Raw genomic sequence first — 24,719 nt, 5'->3', positions numbered from 1 at the left:
GAAGAAGGAGAGTAGGGGGTGAGGACTAAGGGAGAGAGAGGTGGGGAGGGTTTGGATGAAAATTCAAGGTTAATCTTACAGCTTTTATCGTGGAAGTGCTCAGCTAGGGTCTGAGGAGAAAGAGATGGGGGAATTGGGGACGGAGGTACCTTGAGAAGAGAGTTCAGTGTGGCGAAGAGAAGTCAAGGGTTGGAGCCAAGGGAATTTGTCAATTGGGTGAAATAATCCTGTTTGGCAAGTGAAAGGGCAGACTGGAAGGAGTTAAGCATGAATTTGAAATGAATGAAGTCAGCAAGGGTGCGGGATTTAAGCCAAGAACTTTCAGCAGAGCGGGCACAGGAACGAAAGTAGCGGATTTTAGAGGTCAGCCAAGGCTGGGGTTTGGTACACCTAGTAGGACGGGGCATGGGAGGGGCAAGAGTGTCCAGCGCAGAGGAGAGAATAGTATCATAGGAGGAAACGGCTTCATTTACAGACTTAGATAGAGTGGTGGTAGAGAATAGGTTAGAGACACAAGAGGATAGAGTAAAGGGGTCAATAGATCAGTACAGTTACCTAAAGAGATGTTCACTGTCTGCATCTCTGAAATACTGTTCTGATTCAGCTGCTTATATCGTTTGTTTCAGACAATGATTTACATGACTTTTTTTTCTGTAAATTATCCTTCTCACAGATTATTATCTGGTTCCCAGCATCTGGTTCCCTTAAGTTGCCAGACAACATTCTTCTGTTGTTTATACTAGTTTCTTTCCCAAGCCTGCCTTGCCCATAAGGGTATCATAATAGATCATAAATACCAGAGATCATGCAGGCTCATCAATCTCTGATAGAGTGCAAAGTCACACAGGCTTATCAATCTCTGGCCTTTTAACCCATTTCATAGTGCATAACTGTGCTCATAATTCTACAGGCCAGATCGCTCTATATCTGTGGTCTGCTATCCTTCAGGAATCTATGCTGCCATCTTGTTCTGCCTAGACCCACCTGCCACTCTCATTACTGCTGTTGCTTTTTCTCAAGAATATCGCCTGCTGAGAAGGTCGATTTGAGGAGTTATTATTAATTTATTTGCTTAGCTTCAGCTCAGTGCTGCCAATATGCTGATGTCACTTCCCCCTTCATGTTATTTTAACATTTTATATAATTTGTAATTGCTTTATAGTATTAAGATTCTCATCAAGTATAATTCAAGGAAAAGAAATATAAATAAAGAAAATAAGGAATAAAAGATGAAGGTCTGAATAGTTTTATACAGGTCCTCATTGCCTCTCTCTGCATTTAAGAAAAATATTGGGTAAGAAGCTATTACTTTGAATAATATTGCTCTCCTGTTTTTATTTATATAATGTGTGCATATAATGTGTACAGTGCTGCATATGTCTAGTAGTGCTATAGAAATGATTAGTAGTAGTACTAGTGTCTTACAATGAATTGATAAGTATGTGGACAGTATTTGATAAAGAGGTTCTCAGCCAATGAATTGCTTCCAGCAATCGCTTTCTTTCTACCTTTGTTCATGAAATTCCACAAGTGCAATGCATAAGAGCTTTTAAAAGTGTCATTGGGATTCCAGACCTGAAAGTACCTTTCCCATGCAGAATAGGGAATTGGAAAGAATCGCTGTGGGTTCAGAATGGAAAAATCTCCACATGTGGCATCTTCTGTACCCTTGACAACTGGCATCCCATATTGCCTTACTATCATTCTAGTAAGTAGTCTAGGGCCTTGTTGTCCCCATATCTCTCCTCTGTAGTTCTTCACAAAGTCCTCCATGCAGTCCCAGAGAAACTGATAGTGCCTTTGGAAACCAAATACCGCATTGCTGCAGGACTTAGTGGGCGCCAATGCCAGGAAATCGTCTTCTGGGATAGGCCTCATGGATATTATATCTGTGTCCATGTAAATCCCACCATACTTCCAAACCACTGCTAATCTGAAGCCATCTGCACTGACATATGTCCAGAATTGCTCCTGGGCCGGGTTTACCTGTAAATTAATGAAAGATGTTGAGTTTTTTTTTTTTTTTTATTAAGTTTAATCATTTATACAGGTTGACAAACAAATCATACTTGTTGAAACACAGAAAGAAATTAACATAAAGCATTTTTGAACCTAATTCGGCTCCAAAGGTAACAATATTACACTTCCTTAGACCACAATATATGTAGGAAAAAGGGGGGAGTGTTTAGAAATAATAAACAAAAGGAAAATCCTCAAAGAGAGGACAAATATATCCAATAGTGGCTTAACATCTGTTGTTACCTTGTTATATCTTCATAACATTATTCCTTATTTAAGCTTTTCCTATCTACAAAAATCTGCAATTGATTAGATTCGTAGAAAATATACTTATTTCCCAAGTATTTTACCACACATTTACAAGGATAGGCTAACAAAAATGTTGCACCCATCTCTCTCACTTTGTCCCGCAATAACAAAAACTGCCTTCTCCTCTCCTGTGTAGCTCTAGTAACATCAGGGTAAATCCATATCTTTTTACCATAAAATGGTTTCATTGAGTTCTTGAAATATAGTCTCATCAAAGAGCTGAGATCTTGGTCAAATATTAAGGAAACAATTAATGTTCCGCGTGTCTCCACCTCAGTAATCGATTCTTCTAGAATTGCTGTTAAGTTTTGAAGATCTATTTCATTTCCCAGTCGTCCAGGAAGCTCTTTTTTTTTAGGTAACGGCAAATAATAAACTTTATTGCAAGGAGGAATAGCTTGTGGAGATATACCTAGATTCTCCATTAGGTATTTTTTAAATAAGTCTATTGCTATTATTCCTGGAACTATTGGGAAATTCAATAGCCTCAAAGTGAGTCTTCTATTGTAATTTTCTAAATTTTCTATTTTTTTATGAATCAGAAGTTTATCTTTTACCAAAGAGTCTGTTACATTTTTTACCGATTTAATCTGCTCCTGATTCAATGAAATTTTTTCCAAAGTCTCTGAGCGTACCTTTTCCAAGGAATCCGTTAATGAGGTCATCTGGTTAACTATTGAGGTGGTCTCTTGTGCAGATTTATCGACAGTACTTTTTAAATCTTGAAGGACCTTCCATATCGAAACCAAAGTTATTTCCCTAGGCGAAGCTTCTTCCATGCTTTTCTCCTTACCAAAATCAAGGGATGCACTGCCAGACTGAGGGTTTCCGTTGGCGCCTTCCGTCTCGTCTAACCCTCCTTGCTCTCCCCTTGATTTGGCAGGACATGGAGGTGGAATAATACCCGGGGGCGACAGCGTGGTATCCAGGCCCTGAATCGCCAATACTTCCGTGTCGGCGTCCAATGCGGGTCCCGCTCCTCCGGTCGCACAAGGCTGAATCACTACATAGCGCTCCAACGTTTGCTGCACTGGAGAGGAGGTTCTGGCTGCCGGCAGATAGCCTTTCGTTACCCCCTTTCTTTTCGTATGTGGCATCTCAGGTAACAATGATTTCAGCAAACAAGCATCCAAGAAGCAGCACGAGCGTTAGCGTGTGTGTTAGATCGCCATCTTGTCACGCCCCTCTAAGATGTTGAGTTTTTATTCTTTCACTTGTTTTGTTTCATTATCAGTATACAATCAGGAACAGATTAACACATACTATAGCATATGCTAAAGTGATTACTCCACTGCAGGGGTTTTCAACACAGTCCTTGAGGCATATCCAGTCGGTCAGAGTTTTCAGGATATCCCCGATTGGTTGGGCATACCCCAAGGACTGTGCTGAAAAACCTCTGTTGCACTATATAGCTATTCTGCTCAGAAAAGCCAGAACACAGTAAGTCAAATTTTTGTCAAAACTAAGATAACCCACCAGATATCCTGTAGTTACTGTGCATTTATTAATATGAAAGCCATTTAACATTTGGATGCATTTTCAAGCCTAGAGTAAAAGTCTAAAAAACAGGCCGACCAATATTCAAAGTGAGTTAACCAGCCAGGAACAGCCACCGACCAGTTAATACCAGGGGCGTAGCCAGACAACAGATTTTGGGTGGTCCTAGGCAAGAAATGGGTGGGCACCAAGTGTTCTTCCCCCACCACCACCATCACCACCACCAACAACAAAATATCTCAGCTGGCAGAAAAATGATTCTTTCCAACTTGGCAGTCTGCAGCAGGCATGCACTGAAAACTGAGCATGCGCAAGTGCCGGTATCGTGGAGAGTAGCGTTTTCGATAGCATCATGGGGAAGTCTTCAGCTGGTGGAGCTTGGGATCCCCATCAGCTACCACTAAACATGTGCTACTGTTGGGTGGGCCTGTGCCCTAAGTGGGTGGGCCCTGGCCCACCCATGCCCACCTGTGGCTATGCCACTGGTTAATACAATACAGTACAAAATGTATATTCCGCTATGTACCAACTAGGATCAATGCGGATAACAATTTAAGCAAAAAACTAGGCCATCACTAGTCGAAAAATAAAAAGTATAATAAACTTAGGGGTCCTTTTACTAAGGTGCGCTGAAAAATGGTCTGTACTAGTGTAGGCACGAGGTTTGGGTGCGCGCAGATTCATGTTTCAGCGTACCTGTAAAAAATGCCTTTTTTAAATTGGCGTGTCCATTTTGGGTCTGAGACCTTACTGCCAGCCATTGACTTAGCGGTAAGGTCTCTTGCGTTAACCAGGCAACTTATTCTCATATATGGGTGACATCCTCCATATATTTGCTTGTAGCAACACTCTCACCACGCATGTGCAGGTGCCTTCCCGCCCAACTCGCAAGCATAGGACTAATTAGTATATTTATATAGCTATTGATACCACCCCTCTCGGCTGGACTGTAGTGATGTGCTCCCAGATACCTGATTGTTGTAGTCGTGGCGAATATCCAGGGAACACACACTCACAGCCGAGGGAGTGGAACAAATAAACTAACCTCGTCCTTTACTCTCAAAGAATAAAGAAGGAAAAGAAGCTAAATTTAGGATTTGTTCCTGAACTGGAAGAACCGCACCTTCAGATTTGCAAATTATCTTTTTCTTTATTGAATACAAATGCAAACAAATTTTCATTCAAATAAACTCAAATTCACAATTAGTGTGTGGCTTAATAGAATTGCAATAACATATTCAACATTCAAATGTAGTTTTACATGTATACCCTTAACTTTTTCTGTTTCTTTCAACAAAATCACCTAAAAAGGCAGAAAAGAACCTTTTCAGATAAATATTTAAATTGTCTTTTAATCAAAATCAGATATTTGTTTTAATACTTTTTCCTTGCTATTGATGTCAGAATTTGAGTCTTTATGGGTATTATGGATGTTTGTGAAAAGATCTCACTTGAACCCAGAATACTTAGGCAAGTCAGGAAAACATGGATTTTTTTTTTTATATTTGATGTTGTTCTGTTCTTTAGTTTTCCCTTAAAATGTTGTAGACCAAAAAAAAAAACTATATTTCCTTCAACACCCTTTGCCAATGTCACTTAGCTGTGGTTGAATTTATTTAGGTGAGATCTTTCTTACGTTGGAGCTCAGCCGGAACCCTTCAGAGGATAATTCATGGATCTCTTCTCCCTAAATCTCACTTATAAAGAAAATAACCAGGGAAGCAAAACCTTAAACTCCCTGCTTGTCCAGGAATTGACTCCACTCTGGTGACAATTAATCAGTTCTCAATACTGTGGCCACACTCTCTAATTGAAATAAAATAAGTTAAAGGAGGACTCACTTCACAGCCTATTTCTCACTGTTAATTCCCTATTATAAACTTGCAGAAGAAGGCTTTTGCACTGCTTTCAGGGATCTCACACAGTAACCCATTCCATATTCAAATAGTAATACAACATTCCAACTCACAGACTTCACATAAAAACATAACATTTCCCTGCACAGCTATCAGATCGATCTGGAGAATACAGCACACTCATACAAAAGCAGGGCTTAATCTGCCAGCTGACAAACCTTGCACTGAACTCAGAGCACTTACAAACAACACACCTTTTCCACAGACACAGCCTAAAAGTTTCTTTCTCCAAATAACAGATTCACCTTCAATTTCCCCTTAATCCCCCTTTAAATTCTAGCACATTTCTTTCCCTGACACCCTTATAGTTTCTCTCACTTAGTATAACTACCAGCAGAAATCACAGTCTCCCACACTTCTACCAGTCTCTCTCAACATGAGTCTCAACTGTTTTTCCCTATTCTAAAAAGAGTAGGCAGCCATTTGTCCACTTAATACCTTAGCATACAGACTCTCATTCCACAAAATTGAAGCTCACTTTTAATCTCTTGGAACCCAGTTCTATCTCTGAAACACCCTTCACAGTCACCTCAGCTCACTTTCAATATCAAAGTACCCTTTTTCAATATCACATTTCACTTTAAACTCATAAATATACTGTTTTCTCTTACATTACACAGACACACACCATACGCTTTTCTTTCCCAGTGCTTCCCTGCTCAGCAGTTTCCCTGGCAACTCACCAGGGTTGCCAGGTGGAAAATTTTTTTCCCACCCAATCCAGCCTAAAAACAGCCCAAAACCCGGCCAAACTCAAACCTCGCCCCTGACACCCCACCCCCGCGTCATCACCCCCGCCCCCGCCGTCATCAACCCGCCCCTGCCGTCATCGGCCCCGCCTCCCCGTCACAGGCCCCGCCTCCCCATCATCGGCCCCGCCTCCCCGTCATTGGCCCCGCCTCCCCCGTCACCGGCCCCGCCCAGAACATCACTAACCCCGCCCAAAACGTCACTAACCCCGCCCCCCGCGGCCGAAAAAACCGCCCGAAAAACCGCGGAAAAGAAAAAAAAGAAGCCCAAAAAACTGCGACCCGCCGCGGGCAAAAATTTCCCGCGGTGGGTCACGGAAAACCGCCCAATTGGGCGGTAAAACCGCCCACCTGGCAACACTGCAACTCACCCCCCTAGAGGAACACCTGACATCACTCAACCAATCAGCTTGTCAGCTAAAGACTGGGTTTTTTTTTCTTAACTGTTTAGAATCTTGGCTGTCCCAACCCCCATAGAAGTAAAAGCAAAACTTCCTATGTAGAGAGTTTCAAAGTCAATTTTAACCTGACTTGTACCCAAAACAGCAAGGAACATTTTATAGTACAATCCCCACTTAATCATGGTTTTTTTCTTGAAAAATAAAATCATATTTAAGAAACATCTCACACTTTCTTCACCTAATTCTATTAATAATTTCCAAACTAACTTTAAACCTTTTCCAGCCAGCAGCATCCACCAAAACCCTGGAACAGCCCTCCCAGAGCCCCAGGAAAAAAACATTTAATATATGTTACCATATATTACACTATAGGAGACAACTCCAAGGGGAGGTGGGAGGGTATGTGAGAATAAGTGACCTGCTGTCCTCGAAGAATACCTGCTGCAGGTAAGTAACTTCACTTTCTCCAAGGACAAGCAGTCCAGGTAATTCTCAAATGTGAAAATCCCTAGCTACCAGGCACACAGAAAACAACAACACTAGGACAATAGGAACTTGCAACAGTGAGCTCAAAAAAGTTAATTAACCTGAAAACATGTATAAACTGTTGTGAAGGTGACACCTGGAACAGAATAAACTAGGCCTAGGAGTTGGATTCTAAACCCCAAACAAATTCTGCAGAACTGTCTGACCAAACCAACTGTTGCATCGGGTGTCTTGCTCAAGGCAATAGTGGGATGTGAATGTGTAGACTGAAAACCATGTTGCAGTCTTGCAAATCTCTTCAACAGAGGCTGATCTGACGTGAGTTACCAAAGCTGTCATGGCTCTAACATTGTGAGCCTTGACATGACCCTCCAGAGTCAGCTCAGCTTGGGCATAAGTAAAAGATATGCAATCTGCTAGCCAATTAGAGATTGCGCATTTCTTGATGGCAACCCCCATCCTGTTGGGATCAAAAGAAATAAAAAGCTGGGTGGACTGTCTATAGGACCTAGTCTGCTCCAGGTAATAGGCCAATGCTCACTTGCAGTGCAAGGTATGCTACTACTACTACTACTATTTAGCATTTCTATAGCGCTACAAGGCATAAGCAGCACTGCACAAACATAGAAGAAAGACAGTCCCTGCTCAAAGAGCTTACAATCTAATAGACAAAAAATAAATAAAGTAAGCAAATCAAATCAATTAATGTGAACGGGAAGGAAGAGAGGAGGATAGGTGGAGGCGAGTGATTACAAGTGGTTATGAGTCAAAAGCAATGTTAAAGAGGTGGGCTTTCAGTCTAGATTTAAAGGTGGCCAAGGATGGGGCAAGACGTAGGGGCTCAGGAAGTTTATTCCAGGCGTAGGGTGCAGTGAGACAGAAGGCGCGAAGTCTGGAGTTGGCAGTAGTGGAGAAAGGAACAGATAAGAAGGATTTATCCATTGAGCGGAGTGCATGGGAAGGGGTGTAGGGATGGACGAGTGTGGAGAGATACTGGGGAGCAGCAGAGTGAGTACATTTATAGGTTAGTAGAAGAAGTTTGAACAGGATGCGAAAATGGATAGGGAGCCAGTGAAGGGTCTTGAGGAGAGGGGTAGTATGAGTAAAGCGACTCTGGCGGAAGATGAGACGGGCAGCAGAGTTTTGAACCGACTGGAGAGGGGAGAGGTGACTAAGTGGGAGGCCAGCAAGAAGCAGATTGCAGTAGTCTAAACGAGAGGTGACAAGAGTGTGGATGAGGGTTTTGGTAGAGTGCTCGGAAAGAAAGGGGCGGATTTTACGGATGTTGTAAAGAAAGAAACGACAGGTCTTGGCAATCTGCTGGATATGAGCAGAGAAGGAGAGAGAAGAGTCAAAGATGACCTCAAGGTTTCGAGCTGAGGAGACAGGGAGAATGAGAGAGCCATCAACAGAAATAGAAAATGGGGGGAGCGGGGAGGTGGGTTTGGGGGGGAAAATGAGAAGCTCGGTTTTGGTCATATTTAATTTCAGGTGGCATTGAGTCATCCAGACAGCAATGTCAGACAAGCACGCTGAAACTTTGGTTTGGAAGCAAGGTGAGATATCAGGGGTAGAAAGGTAGATTTGGGAGTCATCAGCATAGAGATGGTAGGAAAAGCCATGGGATGAGATTAATGAACCAAGGGAAGAAGTGTAGATAGAAAAGAGGAGGGGACCAAGAACAGAACCCTGAGGTACGCCGACAGGCAGAGGGATAGAAGTAGAAGAGGATCCACCAGAGTGAACACTAAAGGTGCGGAGGGAGAGGTAGGAAGAGAACCAGGAAAGGACAGAGCCCTGAAATCCAAGTGAGGACAGGGTATCGAGAAGTATGCTGTGATCGACAGTGTCAAAAGCAGCGGAAAGATCAAGAAGAATGAGGATGGAATATTGACCTCTGGATTTAGCCAGTAATAGGTCATTGGAGACTTTAGTAAGCGCAGTTTCGGTTGAGTGGAGAGGGCGAAAACCAGATTGTAGTGGGTCAAGAATAGCATGTGAGGAGAGAAAATCAAGGCAGCGGCGGTGAACAGCACGCTCAAGTAATTTGGAGAGAAAAGGAAGGAGGGAGATGGGTCGGTAATTAGAGGGACAAGTAGGGTCGAGTGAAGGCTTCTTAAGGAGAGGTGTGACCACAGCATGTTTAAAGGCAGCAGGGACAGTCGCAGTGGAAAGTGAGAGGTTGAGAATGTGACAGATAAAAGGAATAAGAGCAGGAGAGATAGCATTAAGAAGGTGGGTGGGAATGGGATCAGAGGAACAGGTGGTACATTTTGAGGAAGGAGAAGTGTAGTTTCCTCAATAGTAACTTCAGGAAAGGAGGGAAGGGAATGAGGGGAAGGAGAGAGAGAGGGGAACGGACTAGTGGAGGGAGAGGTGGTGAGGTAGAGAAAGCAAGGTTTATCTTTTGAACCTTGTTGTGAAAGAATTCAGCAAGGGTCTGAGGAGATAATGAAGGTGGAGTTGGGGGAGGGGGCACCTTGAGGAGAGAGTTCAATGTGGTGAAGAGAAGTCGAGGATTAGAGCCAAGAGAGTTGGTCAGTTGGATATAATAATCCTGTTTGGCACGTAAAAGAGCAGATTGGAAGGAGGTCAGCATGAACTTAAAGTGTAAGAAATCAGCAAGGGCCCGAGATTTCCGCCAGAGGCGTTCGGCGGAGCGGGTACAGGAACGTAGGTAGCGGATATTAGAAGTCAGCCAAGGTTGGGGTTTTGTACGCCTTACAGGGCGGGACATCAAAGGTGCAAGAGTATTGTATTGTTGTATTGTTGTAAGAAGAAACAGCCTCGTTGACAGATGTGGATGGTGCCACAGTAGAGAGGAGGTTTGAAACATGGGAGGATAGAGATGAAGGGTCAATATCGTGAAGATTCCTAGATAAATTAGATAAGATAGGACGGGACTGGGAGGGAGGAGATTTAAGTGTGAAAGTTATAAGATGGTGATCAGAGGAGGGAAGATCAGAGACAAGGAAACTAGAAGGTGAACAGTTGGAGGAGAAGATGAGATCAAGACAGTGACCATTTTGATGAGTGGGGAGGTGGAGCATAGTTGGATTAAATGAGGACGTTAAAGCGAGTAACTTGGAAATATAAGAGTTGGAAGGATCATTAGTAGGAATATTAAAGTCACCAAGGATGAGAGAGGGGAGGAAGGATCATGGAAGAAGGCAAGCCAGGCGTCAAAGTCACTGAGAAAGGATGAAAGGGACTTATCAGGGGGGCGATAAATGACTGCTATTCGAAGAGGCAGAGGAGAGAAAAGGCGGATAGAGTGCACTTCAAAGGAGGAAAAACAGTGAGATTGAGGTGGAAGAAGGGGTTGAAATCAGGAGGAGGGAGAGAGAAGTAGTCCAACACCGCCCCCACGGCCAGCAGGGCGAGGAGTATGTGAAAATAGATAACCGCCATGGCACAGGGCTGCGACTGAAGCAGAGTCATCAGGGCAGAGCCAGGTTTCTGTTATGGCGAGCAGATGGAGGTGACGCGAGATAAAGCGGTCGTGGATATAGGGGAGTTTGTTACAGATAGAGCGGGCATTCCATAGGGCGCAAGAGAAGGGCAGAGAAGAGGAGGGGAGTAGAGGAATAGAGATGAGGTTAGAGAGGTCATGGTGAGATCTGTAGAGTTTGGATAATAGTTGGTGAGGAGGGCCAGGATTGGGATTGATGTCACCAGCTGAGAGTAAGAGAAGGAGTAAAAGAGAGCGGAGGAGAGTAGGAGAGGTGTGGCCACGAAGGCGTCGAAGGCGAGAGGTATTTAGGTGGACTGGGGAAGGCAAAATGGAGGGAAGAAAGAGACGAAGATTAAAAGCCAAGAGGGAGGACGAGGGTAGGAGAGAAGGTGAGGTGATGAAGTCAATGGATGGGAAGTGAGTTCCTGTAGCGGAGAGAGGTAGGGGGTGAGGGAAAAGATTAGGAAGGGACAGAGCTAGGAAGAGAATTTGAATAGGGGCCATAAACAATTAAGGTACTTTAGCAACTGGAAAAAGATTAGATACAAAGAGAAAAATGCCCCGCGCGCCGCACCTAGAGCAGAGGCCCTGAGTGGATCGGAGTGGACCTGGGTGTCACCCCAGAGAAGGCTGTAAGGATATGCAGATGAGCTGCAAGTCCTCCACAGCACCTGAAAGGCAGCCGGTGGTAGAGCTGGGCACCTCTCAGCTGAGGAATGTGCTTTTGCCAGGGTGGGCATGAGGTTTGAAAAAGAATGTTAGAAGGATGATTAACTGATTTAGATGGAACTCCGACACTACCTCAGGAAGGAACTTAGGGTGTGTGTGGAGAACTATTCTGTTGTGATGACATTTAGTATAAGGAGGATCCACTATTAGGGCTTGAAGCTTTCTCAAAAGCAAACCTTGCATGAACCAAACAACTAGCAGCTTTCCAGAGATGGGCTTACCCTCTACATGGAAATGGCAAGCACTAATCGCACTGAGGTGAACTCTTACAGAGTTGGTCTTAAGACCAGACTAAGAGAGGTGTAGAAAGTATTCAAGAAAGTGGATCTAGGACTTTGCCCTCACATCAGACAACAAACCTCCTCCATTTGAAAAAATAACATCTCTTAGTGGAATTTTTCCTGGAAGCCAGCAAAACCTTGGAGACACCCTCTGGGAGATAAGAACATAAGAATAGCTATATGGTTATGGTTATGAGTTATTTGAACTTTCTAGACCACTCAAGCTGCCATGGTAGAACTAAGCGGTGTACAGTCTATTAAAATAAGCAGTAGGAAAGGAATGCCATTAATAATAGGAAAGATAAACACTCTCACAAAAAAAGGGAGGAAGAAACACACAGAAGAAAATCAGAGAGTGATAGCAGAGAAAGAAAAGGTGGAGGACGTCCAGTTGGTGAAACTCTACTTAATCAGACACTTCAAACACCTGTCTAAACAACCATGCTTTTAGCTAAGCTTTAAAAATCTTAAGGCAGGATTCTGTACGGAGGGGGTGGGGAAGATTGTTCCAAGTGTGTGGGGAAACATAAAGAAAAAGGCACAATGCTTAGTAGATTCATAGTGGGCGAGCTTAGGGCCAGAGAAGACAAGCCTGTGGTCATCAACAGATCGGAGCATCCATGCAGAGGAGTAAGGGATCGTAAAGCAAACAAGATAGTCTGGTAGGCCCATCCAAAGGACCTTAAAGGTTAGAAGAGCTACTTTGTAAATTATACAGTACTCCATGGGTAACAAATGGTGATGTTTGAACAGTGGAGTGGAGTGATCGTTGCAGCGAACGTGATGTAGGAGATGAATAACGGTGTTCTGAAGAGTTTGAAGTTTTTCAAGGATGATGGTAAACCAGCATAAACAATATTGCAGTAATTGAGCCGAAATGTGAAAAGAGAAAGAATCAATTCGTGAAAAGTATTGTCATTGAAAAAATGGTGAACTGCACATAGCTGACAGAACAGAAAAAAGAAGTCTTGGATAACTGAGTGATTTGTGGCTGAAAGGATAAAGTAGAGTCGAAGATGATCCCAAGGTATCAAAAACGTGTGACCGGAGTGACCTGGGTCCCTAATAGGGAGATAGGAAATGTAGGAGGAGACAGAGCACCAGTGAACCAGCAGGCGATCATCTTATCCACATTAAGCAGTAGTTGATGATCTACTAACCTTTTTGCAATAGAGTCTAAATATGTCTGTAATGCGGTCACAGAAGTGGGGGAAGGGTAAGAAGGGAAGGTCAGGTAAAGAAGAATATCATCAGCGTAAAAATATGCTGAGATCCCTAATGAGTTGATGAGGGCCGCAAGAGGGCTCAGAAATAAATTGAATAATAAAGGGAAAATAATGGAACCCTGGGGGACACCACAGGAAAGTTGCTTAATGCTGGAAGAGGAAGAAGCGGTAAAAACTTTAGAAGAAAAGTGAGACAGGAAAGAGATGAACCAAAAGAAAGCTTCACCAGCAATACCCAGAGAAGCAAGATGAGAAAGGAAAAGGGAGTGATCTACAAGGTCAAAAGCTTTGGAAAAATCGAGAGAGACAGGCAGAACAATTCAGTATTGATCATGAAAAGAGTGTATATCGCTTAGGACTGTTGTCATGATTGTTTCAGTGCTGAAATGTGTTCTAAACCTTGATTGACGAGGATGCAGTGCTATAACTTTATCAGTAAAGGAAGTCAACTGATCAAAGACTATTTTCTCAAGAACTTTGGACATGAATGTGAGATTAGAGACTGGGAGGTAATTACTGGGGACTGAGGTGTCAAGATTATTTTTTTTCAGGATAGGACGAACAATAGCCAGTTTTCAGATATCCAGGAACTGGCTTGAAGAGAGGCTGAGATTGATTGTTGATAAAAGAGTAGGAAGAAGGCCAGTTTAGGGATCTTTAGCCATGATGAAGGAATAGGATCACTTAAACAAAAGGTAGGCTTCACACAGGTCAGAATTTTGCCCAAAGAGAAAAGAGTTTGTTTCTGGAAAGTTGACCAAACTGATGTACTTAACTGAGGAAGTGGCTGATGGGGCTGATGGTTGGAAGGCGGGGTTATTGCTGGGCAGACTTATACGGTCTGTGCCCTGAAAAAGACAGATACAAATTAAGGGGCTGGTGGTTGGGAGGCGGGGCTAGTGCTGGGCAGACTTATACGGTCTGTGTCCTGAAAAAGAGAGATACAAATCAAGGTAAGGTATACACAAAAAGTAGCACATATGAGTTATCTTGTTGGGCAGACTGGATGGACTGTGCAGGTCTTTTCTGCCGTCATCTACTATGTTAATATGATTGAAGAAGTTGCTCGCAATGTGGGGAATACAAGCAATTATCGGCACTAATTGGCACTAATTAGAATTTATGCGCGTATCTTTTTAGGCATATTCTATAAAGAGATTCGTATAAATTCCAGTGTGTGAATCTGAAAAGGGGCATGGCCATGGGAGGGGCATGGATGGGTCAGATGCATTCCTAAAATTTATGTGCGTTGTTATAGAATTTGTGGGATCCGCACCTAATTTAAGCCTGGGGGTTTACATCAGGTTTTCATTGGTGTAAATGGTCATGCCTAAAAGTAGTCATTGTTCCCAGAGCTATTCTGTAAACTACGCCTAACCGTAAGTGCAGTTTATAAAATAGCGCTATTTTTTTCAGTGCCAATTTTTTAGGCACCATTTATAGAATCTAGGCTTCTGTAAGTTAAGTGGGTATTTGCAGATTAGACCTTTAGCGCATTGCTGGCAATTTCGCAGGTGAGGGTACATTTACACGAATAGGTGCTAGTATTCTAGACATTTGTATGTGAAAGGGGCATGGAAATGTGGGGGCCTAGATTATAAAGTTGCCCTTATAAAAAAAAGCCTCAAAATAGGCACCTACTTAGCCTTTTTTTTCTTTTGGCCAGGGTTCTGCATTAATTATAGTTAACTTTATAAAACTTCAAACTTTTTCTTTTTATTATTCATATCAGTTCAGAAATATTTGTTGTTTTTCCCAATTCTTATACATTTAAAATGTTTAAATTTGTGCACTCAGAAAAATAAATAGTGCCCTTTGTTGGGATACCAAAGCAACCAAGAGTTTCTATCATCGCATACCAACAGTTCCATTCAGTTCCATTATATACATTTGTGTTTTCAATGATAAAGTCAATAGAATTTTTGTACTTATCTTCTGTATTATGTGACAATCATATCCTGGAAGCCTTATTGCAACAGGCATACCCAGTTATTAACAGCCACTATTCACCATTTCACCATTCCTGGTTTCCTTCATTTCATTGCTATTAACATCAAAATTGTCGACTATCCCAGCCTTGCAGTCTTGGTGACCTGTTATAAAATTACCCTCATGATATCAACTTAGCCAACTGAAATATCTTCACCAATACCTAGGATAAGAGTTTTATAAATCTATTAAGAGGGCTCACTTAAGAAATTCATGCTTTTATGTCATTATTGTAGATTACCTTTCAACCCTTGAGATGTATTAGGATGTTTGTGTCTCTGGGTGTAGCTACAACCACCGTGTTATTTAGGATTACTATTATCCTTAGAGCGTGAATACTCTTGATACATTTGGGTAGGAATTGTTTCTTGTTCCTTTCTGATTTTTATATTGGTATTTTTACTGTATTTTGTATCTTGTAAACTGCTGTGATCTGAGAACGTCTAGTAGTATAGCAAATTTTAATAAATCATAAACTACTACTACTACTACTTAACACTTCTAAAGCGCTACTAGGTTTACGCAGCGCTGTACAGTTTAACAAAGAAGGACAGTCCCTGCTAAAAGGAGCTTACAATCTAATAGTCAAAATGTGCAGTCAATCAAATTGGGGCAGTCTAAATTTCCTGAATACAGGTAAAATGGTTAGGTGCTGAAGGTGACATTGAAGAGGTGGGCTTTGAGCAAGGATTTGAAGATGGGCAGGGAGGGGGCTTGGCGTATGGGCTCAGGAAGTTTATTCCAAGCATAGGGAGAGGCGAGGCAGAAAGGGCGGAGCCTGGAGTTGGCGGTGGTGGAGAAGGGTACAGAGAGGAGGGATTTGTCCTGTGAGCGGAGGTTTCGGGTAGGAGCGTGAGGGGAGATAAGGGTAGAGAGGTAATGAGGGGCTGCAGATTGAGTGCATTTGTAGGTTAGTAGGAGAAGCTTGAACAGAATGCGGTACCTGATCGGAAGCCAGTGAAGTGACTTGAGGAGAGGGGTGATATGAGCATATCGGTCCATGCGGAAGATAAGGTGTGCGGCAGAGTTCTGAACGGATTGAAGGGGGGATAGATGGCTAAGTGGGAGGCCAGCGAGGAGTAGGTTGCAGTAGTCAAGGCAAGAGGTAATGAGAGAGTGGACGAGAGTTCGGGTGGTGTGCTCAGAGAGGAAAGGGCGAATTTTGCTGATGTTATAGAGAAAGAAGCGACAGGTCTTGGCTATCTGCTGGATATGCGCAGAGACGGAGAGGGAGGAGACGAAGATGACTCAGAGGTTGCGTGCAGATGAGACAGGGAGGATGAGGGTGCCATCAACTGAGATAGAGAGTGGAGGGAGAGGAGAAGTGGGTTTGGGTGGAAAGACAATAAGCTCTGTCTTGGCCATGTTCAGTTTCAGGTGGCGGTTGAACATCCAGGCAGCAGTGTCGGATAAGCAGGCAGATACTTTGGCCTGGGTTTCCGCAGTGATGTCTGGTGTGGAGAGATAAAGCTGGGGGTCATCAGCATAGAGATAATATTGGAAACCATGAGATAAGATCAGCGAGCCCAGGGAAGAGGTGTAAAGTGAAAAAAGAAGGGGTCCAAGGACAGATCCCTGAGGAACTCCAACAGAGAGGGGTTGAGGATATGACAGATGGAGGGGGTGACAGTAGGAGAGATGGTGTTAAGTAAGTTGGTGGGGATGGGGTCAGAGGAGCAGGTGGTGCATTTCGAGGAGGAAAGAAGGTGGGCGGTTTCCTCTTCGGTGATATTAGGAAAAGAGGAGAAGGAGGCCTGGGTTGGTTGGTTGAGGGAGTGGGTTAAAGGGTGAGGAGGAGGAGGTGGTTTGGTAGTGAATTCTAGGTTGATGTTCTGTACCTTATTGGGGAAGTAGTCAGCCAGTGATTGAGGAGAGAGTGAGGGGGGGGGAGCGGAAGGCAGTTTGAGGAGGGAGTTAAGGGTGGTGAAGAGATGACGAGGGTTGGAGCTGAGGGAATAAGTTAATTGGGTGTAATAGTCCTGTTTGGCAAGGAATAGGGAGGACTGGAAGGAGGATAGCATGAATTTGTAATGAATGAAGTCGGTACGGGTGCAATATTTCCTCCAGAGGCGTTCAGCAGATCGGGCGCAGGAGCGAAGGTATCGGACGCAAAGAGCTGGGGATGAGTACACCTTGTGGGACGGAAGATGGATGGTGCAAGCGTGTCCAGAGCAGATGAGAGAATGGCATTGTAAGCGGAGACAGCCTTGTCGACAGACTCGGAGGACATGATGGAGGGGAGGAGATTAGAGATGGTAGAGGATAAGGTGGGAGGGTCGACGGCCTGGAGATTCCTGAAAGTAGTGGTTAGTGTAGGGCGGGACTGAGGGGGAGGGTGATGAAGTGTGAAGGTGATCAGGTGATGGTCTGAGAGAGGAAGAGCTGAGGCGCAGAAGTTGGAAGGTGAGCAGGTAGAGGAGAGGACGAGGTCAAGACAATGGCCAGTTTGGTGAGTAGGGGTGGTGGAACTTAATTGGAACTGATTCAAACTAAATATTTGCACAATGTATCTACTGGAAAGGGAAATTTACGCATGGGAAGCACCAGAATTTGCAAACTGAGGGGCTCTTTTACATAGTTGCAGTAAGCCCAATGCGGGATTACTGTTCGCTCATTCAGGACTGCCGCCAGCCCAATGCAGCTGCCGGCAGTAGTCCTGCCCCGTGCGCACACCATTTCTGGGGGGAAAAGAAAACCCCAGGAAATGGCTTGTGTAGCGGTAACCCGGTGATAATCAGGCATCACTGCGCGCTGCCCGGTTACCGCTGGGTTAGCGCGGAAGCCCTTATCGCCATCTCAGTGGGTGGCGGTAAGGGCTCCCCGTTGCATGGCCATATGGTAAAAGTTCTCTTACTGCATGGCCAAGTGTGTTGGGGGCTTTTTTACCCGCTGTGGGAAAAACGGCCCCTGCCACTAGCGCAGGGCCTTTTTTCATGACGCTTCGTAATAGGGCTCCTGACCATTCAAAATGTGCTGTAAATTAGGAGTTTAAAAGACAGCACTTTACTTCAGAAATGGTATATTTTAAGAGCAATGGGAGAATTATGATTTGGGGTACAGTTGGTATTGCAGTTATGAGACGGGTTAGGGTAGGAGAATGTAACCACCCTCCAAAGATGGGGTGACGTTAGCTCCAGAGAGAGATATAACGGAGTTAAACTGGAGAAAGACATAAAGTACTGATGCCCCAGTATTCAACAGTAGTATAAGAAGCCTCCACAAAAACATGATTTTATCTGATTGTTATCTAGAGCAGTTATCAGAAGGACCGCTGTTAGTGAAACGGCCTGATTCGAGCCAGCCACATCCAGGGGCGTAGCCACGGGTGGGCCTGGGCCCACCCACTTTGGGCTCAGGCCCACCCAGCAATGGTGCACGCTGCAGGACTTCTTTCCCTCGGGCCCGCCCTCCCCTTTGGGCAGCACCGCAGTCTACATCAAAGCGGCACGGTACCGGGTCCGTCCTGCCGCTACGCTGCTGCTCCGCTCCGTTGTCATCATCTTTGGCAGAGTTGTTAGTTCTTCTGCTGCTTATCTGCAGCGGATCCGCACGTTGCCAGGGCTGCCTGCTGCTGCGACTGCTTCCTCTGCGCTGGCCCCGCCTCTTAGAGGCGGGGCCAGCGCAGAGGAAGCAGTCGCAGCAGCAGACAACACACGGATTTGCTACAGATAAGCAGGCAGAAGAACTAACAACTCCACTCTGCTGTGCAGCGGAGCGGAGTGGAGGAAGAACATCTGCTACGTGGCGTCCCATTGATCTCGCTGCTCCCGCCACTCCGCACCTCGCGACTCGCACTGCCCGCCTCTCACCTTTCCGTTGCTCCAGCCAGCGGCGCGAACCAGGAAGCACAGGAGTCAGATGCTGCAGGCCCCGCAGTCACACGACCACGCGGTGCCCAGATCAGCCCCAGTCGAGACCGAAGGAGGAGTCAAGCTCCGACAGCGATCATCCGAGGCCCAGACCCTCCCAGACCTCCGGGGTGGAGAAAGCCGACGGCAGGAGTAGGACCAAGGGAAAGAAATGCTGCAGCCAGCGTGTCAGTGAGAGGTGGCTGGGGAAAGGGAGGGAAACAAAACTGCAGCATGCTGGTGGGCGGGTGGTTTTGTGTGTGTGTCTGGGGGTGGGAAAAGACAGGAGCGCTGTTGGGATGAGGATGAGGGAGTGAAACAGGGTACAGCTAGGTGGGGGAGGGACGGAGAGATGCTGCATGGGGAAAGAGGGAGAATTGTTGGATATGGATGGGATGGGGAGAGGGAGGGAAAGGGCATGAGAGAAAAAAACGTGTTGGACATGGCAGTGGAAGGGAGAGATGAGAGGGGAAATGTTGAACATGGCATTGAGGTGAGGGAAAGAAGGATGGAGAGATGGTGGTGGGTGTGGGAGGGGGTAGAGAGATGTTAAAGCAGGGGCTCAAGGCAGGGAGAGGGAGAAAAGTTGGACATGAAGGTGGAGAAGAGGAGAGGAAAGAAGAGATGCACAAGTGGGGGAGGGGAGAAAGAGGGAAGATGGATCCAGGGAGAGAAGATAGGCAATGGATGGTAGGGAAGAGAAAGGGGAAAATGCTGTACAATGGGGGAGGGGAGAGAGATGGGACAGGAAGATGCTGGTGGTGGGAGGTAAAAGGGATAGGGAAATATCAGGCTACAAGGGTGAGGAGGGTAGAAAGAGGGAACAGATGCTGGACTGGAAGGGTGGAGGGAGGGAGACACTGGGAATGGGGAAGAGGCCCAGGGAGTGGAGATGGCAAGGAAAAAATGAGAGAATAGTGATCACAGGGGGTAGAAATATGGTAATGGCGCATAGATGGAAGGGAATGTGAGAGCTAGTGGGTGAAAGGAGATGGAAATGTGATAGATATCTGAAAAGTAAAAAGACGGAAAAGATTTAGAAAGAGGATGAAATTTGTGTGTACAGAGGCAGGAAAGAGCTAAAATGGAAAGATCAATATTTCAGAGGTAGGTGTAGTGAGGAAATGAAACAACAGGAGAAAAAAGACAAATGGTCAACCGCTTGAAGAATTAGCAGAAGACAGGAAAGCGGGAAAGAGAAATTGGAACCAACACGATGGAAAAATAAAATGTCTAGACAATAAAGGTAGGAAAATCATTTTACTTTGAATGTTTCAAATGGAATATGTTAACTTTGGGAAATGTGCATAGCGGATGTCTTTTTATTGTGTTAAGTAGAAAAGAAAATGTGCTTTTGTTTTGGGGTTTTTTTCTCCAGTGTTACAGTACATGCTGAGTTTCCCAGTTCAATTTTGTCTATTTATTTTTATTTCTAATTTGTGAGGGTCTGTCAGTGTGACTTTAACTGCAGATGAGGAGATTGGAGAGGAGAGGGAATTGGGGGAGGGGCTTTATTTTCTGCCCTGGTCACCAGCATGGCTAACGGCAGCCCTGACCCTTGCTGTAGCTAGTGGGGATTCCCAAGCCCTACTAGCTGGGGTCTCTTCTGAAGCTGGCCAGAGATGCCTTCTACTGAGCTTGGCAGATGGGGGCAGCATCCTGGAGCCACTGACAACTAAGAATGTATGGGGTGCTGGCATCAGTGGCTCGAGGAGTTGCTGCTGCCTACTGGGCTTGGTGGAGAGGAGTTCTGGCCATCTTTACTGGAGGCCTTCAGCTGACAGAGATTGGGGATCCTCATCTGCTAAAGTATTTATATTTTGAATTGGGAAGTGCTGGGGGAGAGAGAAAATTTTGTGCCCACCCATTCTGTGCTTAGGCCCACCCAAAATTGGCTGTCTGGCTACGCCACTGGCCACATCATGTAGACATCTCCTGCTCCTTAAAGGTGGCCCTGCTGTTTGCCTGTTTGTTGAGGCATCATCGTTTTACTGTCACCTTCCCTGTTTCCTGAGTGTATTTTTGTTCTTGTTCATGTTTTGTATTATTATGCATTTTAATTCAATACAGTTTCTTGGACAAAAAAATAAACAAAACAGGAATTTATCACACCTTTTGGAATTTAGCTGTGGGGCAGTATCCAGTATCCAGCATAGTGAAAGCTCCGGAGAAATAGAAGACAGTGGACAGTGATGCTGGAAAAGCTTGAGAGCAGCAACGCTGCTGGGTGTCAGAGAAGTGCACATGTTTCCACTAGCGGTAGAAGCTGGTATGCCTTTTTCAGCATTTTTCCTATTAATTCATGAAGTTGTTTGATCTTTTTCACACAGAGACATATTTATTTGGTTTCTTATTTTGTATACGAGTCTAGTGGGGATTTTTTAGAACAAGTAATTTTTCTCCCAATTGCTTGGAGTTTTTTTTACACTGGTTCAGTTTTTGTCCCCTAGTAGGAACCAATGATATAAAAGGACTCCTACATGTGATAGAGGGTGACGTGGAGGGGCATAATCGAATAGGGACGACCATCTCTAAGGGCGTCCATCTCTAAAGACGTTCCGGAGAAGGGGCGGGGCAACCCGTATTTTTGAAACAAGATGGACGTCCATCTTTCGTTTTGATAATACGGTCAGGGACGCCCAAATCTCAACATTTAGGTCGACCTTAGAGATGGTCGAGCTAAATGTTGAGATCATCGACATTAGAGATGGTCCTCGCCGTTTTTCAGCGATAATGGAAACCGAGGACGGCCATCTCAAAAACGACCAAATCCAAGGCATTTGGCCATGAGAGGAGCTGGCATTCATAGTGCACTGGTCCCCCTCATATGCCAGGACACCAATCGGGCACTCTAGCGGGCACTGCAGTGGACTTCACAAATTGCTCCCAGGTGAATAGCTCCCTTACCTTGGGTGCTGAGCCCCCCAACCCCCCCCCCCCAAAGAAAAAACCTACTCCCCACAACTGTACACCACTACCATAGCCCTTAGGGATGAAGGGGGCACCTACATGTGGGTACAGTGGGTTTGTGGTTGGTTTTGAAGGGCTCACATTTACCACCACAAGTGTAACAGGCAGGGGGGGATGGGCCTGGGTCTGCCTGCCTGAAGTGCACTGCACCCACTAAAAACTGCTCCAGGGACCTGCATACTGCTGTGATGGAGCTGGTTATAACATTTGAGGCTGGCATAGAGGCTGGCAAAAAATGTTTTTTAATATTGTTTTTTTGGGTGGGAGGGGGTTGGTGACCACTGGAGTAGTAAGGGGAGGTCATCCCCTATTTCCTCCAGTGGTCATCTGGTCAGTTCGGGCACCTTTTCGAGGCTTGGTCGTGAAAAAAAAGGGACCAAGTAAAGTCGGCGAAATGCTCGTGAGGGACGCCCTTCTTTTTTCCATTATCGGCCGAGGACGCCCATCCCTTAACCACGCCCCCGTCCCACCTTCGGTACACTGACGACACGCCCCTATGAACTTTGGTCATCCCTGCGACGGAAAGCAGTTGAGGACACCCAAAATTGGCTTTTGATTATGCCGATTTGAGCGACCCTGGGAGAAAGATGCCCATCTCCCAATTTGTGTCGGAAGATGGGCGTCCTTCTCTTTCGAAAATAAGCCTGATAAGCTTTAAGATTTCCCCTATCAGGAGATTTGAGGTTCCAGTTATTTAATTATTTTTATTATATAAGATAATGAATATTACGGCTCTGTTGTAATTTTGAACAAACTTTTTGGTGTGTAAGTATAGTCTTTTAGAAGTCTGTTATCCCATTACGGAAGTTGTATTCTACAAAAAACAACAACAACAAAACAACAACAACAAATAAAACAGTTACCTTTTGGTACCAAGGATAGAGAGGAGTGTCTTTAAAAACGTCTTCAAAGTCTAAGGGAAGGATGTGGACATTTGCAATAGATGATAGCAGTGGAATGGCCTTGTAGAAGGAACTCTTGTTGACAGTCATGTCTTTGGTCAGCCCTTTCATGTAGAAATAAACACTTCTGTTGGGGTACGTCCGAGCTGCTGATTCTATTGCACACACTGCTAAAGGGGAGGGCTCCAGTTTCTCTGTGGTCTCAGCGAAAAAGATTCCAGTATTAGATTTAATAATGTCTTCAGCTGTGAACTGCCTATTTAAGAATCTGTGCAATGTCCGTAAAGACTCCGTTTTCATCCAGTAGACAGCAGAACAAATAAATATCAAAAAGAAAAGAGATAGACATAATATCCATAATTTCATGACTGTTGGAGTAAAGCGCTGTAGGACCTAGTGAGAGAAAAAGAAAGTGGCCTGATATTAGAAATTTTGAAATGCCCATTAAAAGGCTGCTATATTCATATTTTTCTTTGAAAAGAAGCTGCCATTAACTGATATGAACATTTATAAATATATAACATATTATTTCAATTCAGCAATGCAAGGAAAAGAGCAGAGCAAAAAGACATAAAAACAACATCACAAAATACACATAAAATGCAATTCTAGGTACTCATATTTGTATGGTGTTTAAATATTATTCTACAGATGCCACTTAACTTACATAGGGCCCCTTTTACTAAGCGACAGTAAGCCCAATGCAGGCTTACTGCTTGCTAATTCGTAACTACCGCAGGAACCCGGCAGTAGTTCCCATCCCCAGCATGCGCCATTTCCAGTGCTACAAAATTATTTTTTATTTTTGTAGCACTAGTGCAGTGCCACGTGCAGCCCGGTTACCGCCGGGTTAGGTGGCGGTAAATGCTCCCCTCTGAAATGGCCACGTAGTAAGTGGTTCACTTACTGCATGGCCATTTCTTTAAAAAAAAAAAAAAAAAGATAGCCTTTTACCTGCTGCTGTAAAAGAGGGCCTCAATGAGCGTCAAAAACACGCCCTGATGCTAGCACAGGCCCCCCCCCCTTTTACTGCAGCTTAGTAAAAGGGGCCCTTAGTGCATATTTGAGAGAGAGTGCACACAGAATGGGACTCCCACTTATGTGCATAACTTCCAGAATATTGTAAGTTCCATGCATTCCTGCCAAATTTAGGTGCGTGCACTTACACCAGCTTTATAACTAGCAGAAGTGTGGGTACTTACGTTTTAGGCACTTTGGGGTCCTTTTACTACTAAGATGTGGCAAAAGGGTGCCTGCGCTGACATCAGCGTGTGTTTTTGACGCACGCTGAGGTCCCCTTTTACCGCAATGGGTAAATGGCAGTTTGTTTTTAAAGAAATGTCTGTGGTGCAAGTGAAGCACTTGCCACATGGCCATTTTCAGGGGGGAGCACTTAACAACTCCCATTGAGGTGGCGTTAAGAGCTCCTGCGCTAACCCAGCGGTAACTGGGCAACACGCGGCATTGCCCTATTACTTCTGGGTAAACACCAATGCTATTGCACGTGCTGGGGTGAGAACTACCGCCGGGCTGCTGTGGTAGCTTGGCAGTGCTTCCGGTTTAGCAAGCGGTAAGCCCGCGTTGGGCCTACCGCTGCTTAGTAAAAGACCCCCTCTGACAGTTAAACACTAAGGGGTCCTTTTACAAAGGCTGCTGAAAAATGGCCTGCGCTAGTGTAAGCACGTGTTTTAGAGGCACGCAAATCCATTTTTCAGCGCATCTGTAAAAAAGGCCTTTTTTTTGGCTTAGCCACATTGAACCTGACTTTGCTGGGGATAATGTGTGATATAAATATTTAAAAGAATTCTTTATCCTCCACCTTTTAAGACACCACCTATCCAGCTGGATGGTGACGGCACAAGGAAATCAAGTTTGGTCCAGTGAAGACTAACTCAAAATAACTTGTTCCTTAGCTGGGCCATTTCTTACCGTCTACTGCATCA

At 44.7% G+C, this 24,719-nt stretch overlaps 1 protein-coding gene across 1 annotated transcript; it reads right to left on the bottom strand.

Moving 5' to 3' along the window:
• Positions 1-380: 380 nt before the first annotated feature.
• On the bottom strand, positions 381-23,165 carry LOC115462454 (alpha-1,4-N-acetylglucosaminyltransferase-like). The gene is made up of 2 exons (XM_030192455.1): positions 22,738-23,165; positions 381-1,986 (listed from the first exon to the last, which is right to left on the bottom strand). The coding sequence occupies exons 1-2, from the start codon at positions 23,140-23,142 to the stop codon at positions 1,414-1,416; spliced, it is 978 nt and encodes a 325-aa protein (XP_030048315.1). The 5' UTR covers positions 23,143-23,165; the 3' UTR covers positions 381-1,413.
• Between the last annotated feature and the right edge of the window lie 1,554 nt (positions 23,166-24,719).

This window comes from Microcaecilia unicolor, chromosome 2 (assembly GCF_901765095.1).
Source record: "Microcaecilia unicolor chromosome 2, aMicUni1.1, whole genome shotgun sequence".
Classification (NCBI taxonomy): domain Eukaryota; kingdom Metazoa; phylum Chordata; class Amphibia; order Gymnophiona; family Siphonopidae; genus Microcaecilia; species Microcaecilia unicolor.
The sequence above is the reverse complement of the archived record's forward strand: the minus strand, read 5'-3'. Positions and strand labels throughout refer to the sequence as shown.

Excerpts from the sequence above, each read along its gene's own strand:
- LOC115462454 (XM_030192455.1), bottom strand. The coding sequence starts at position 23,142 with ATGAAATTATGGATATTATGTCTATCTCTTTTCTTTTTGATATTTATT. Across the intron at positions 1,987-22,737 it reads TCTATCCTTGGTACCAAAAG|GTAAACCCGGCCCAGGAGCA; the intron begins GTAACTGTTTTA and ends ATTAATTTACAG.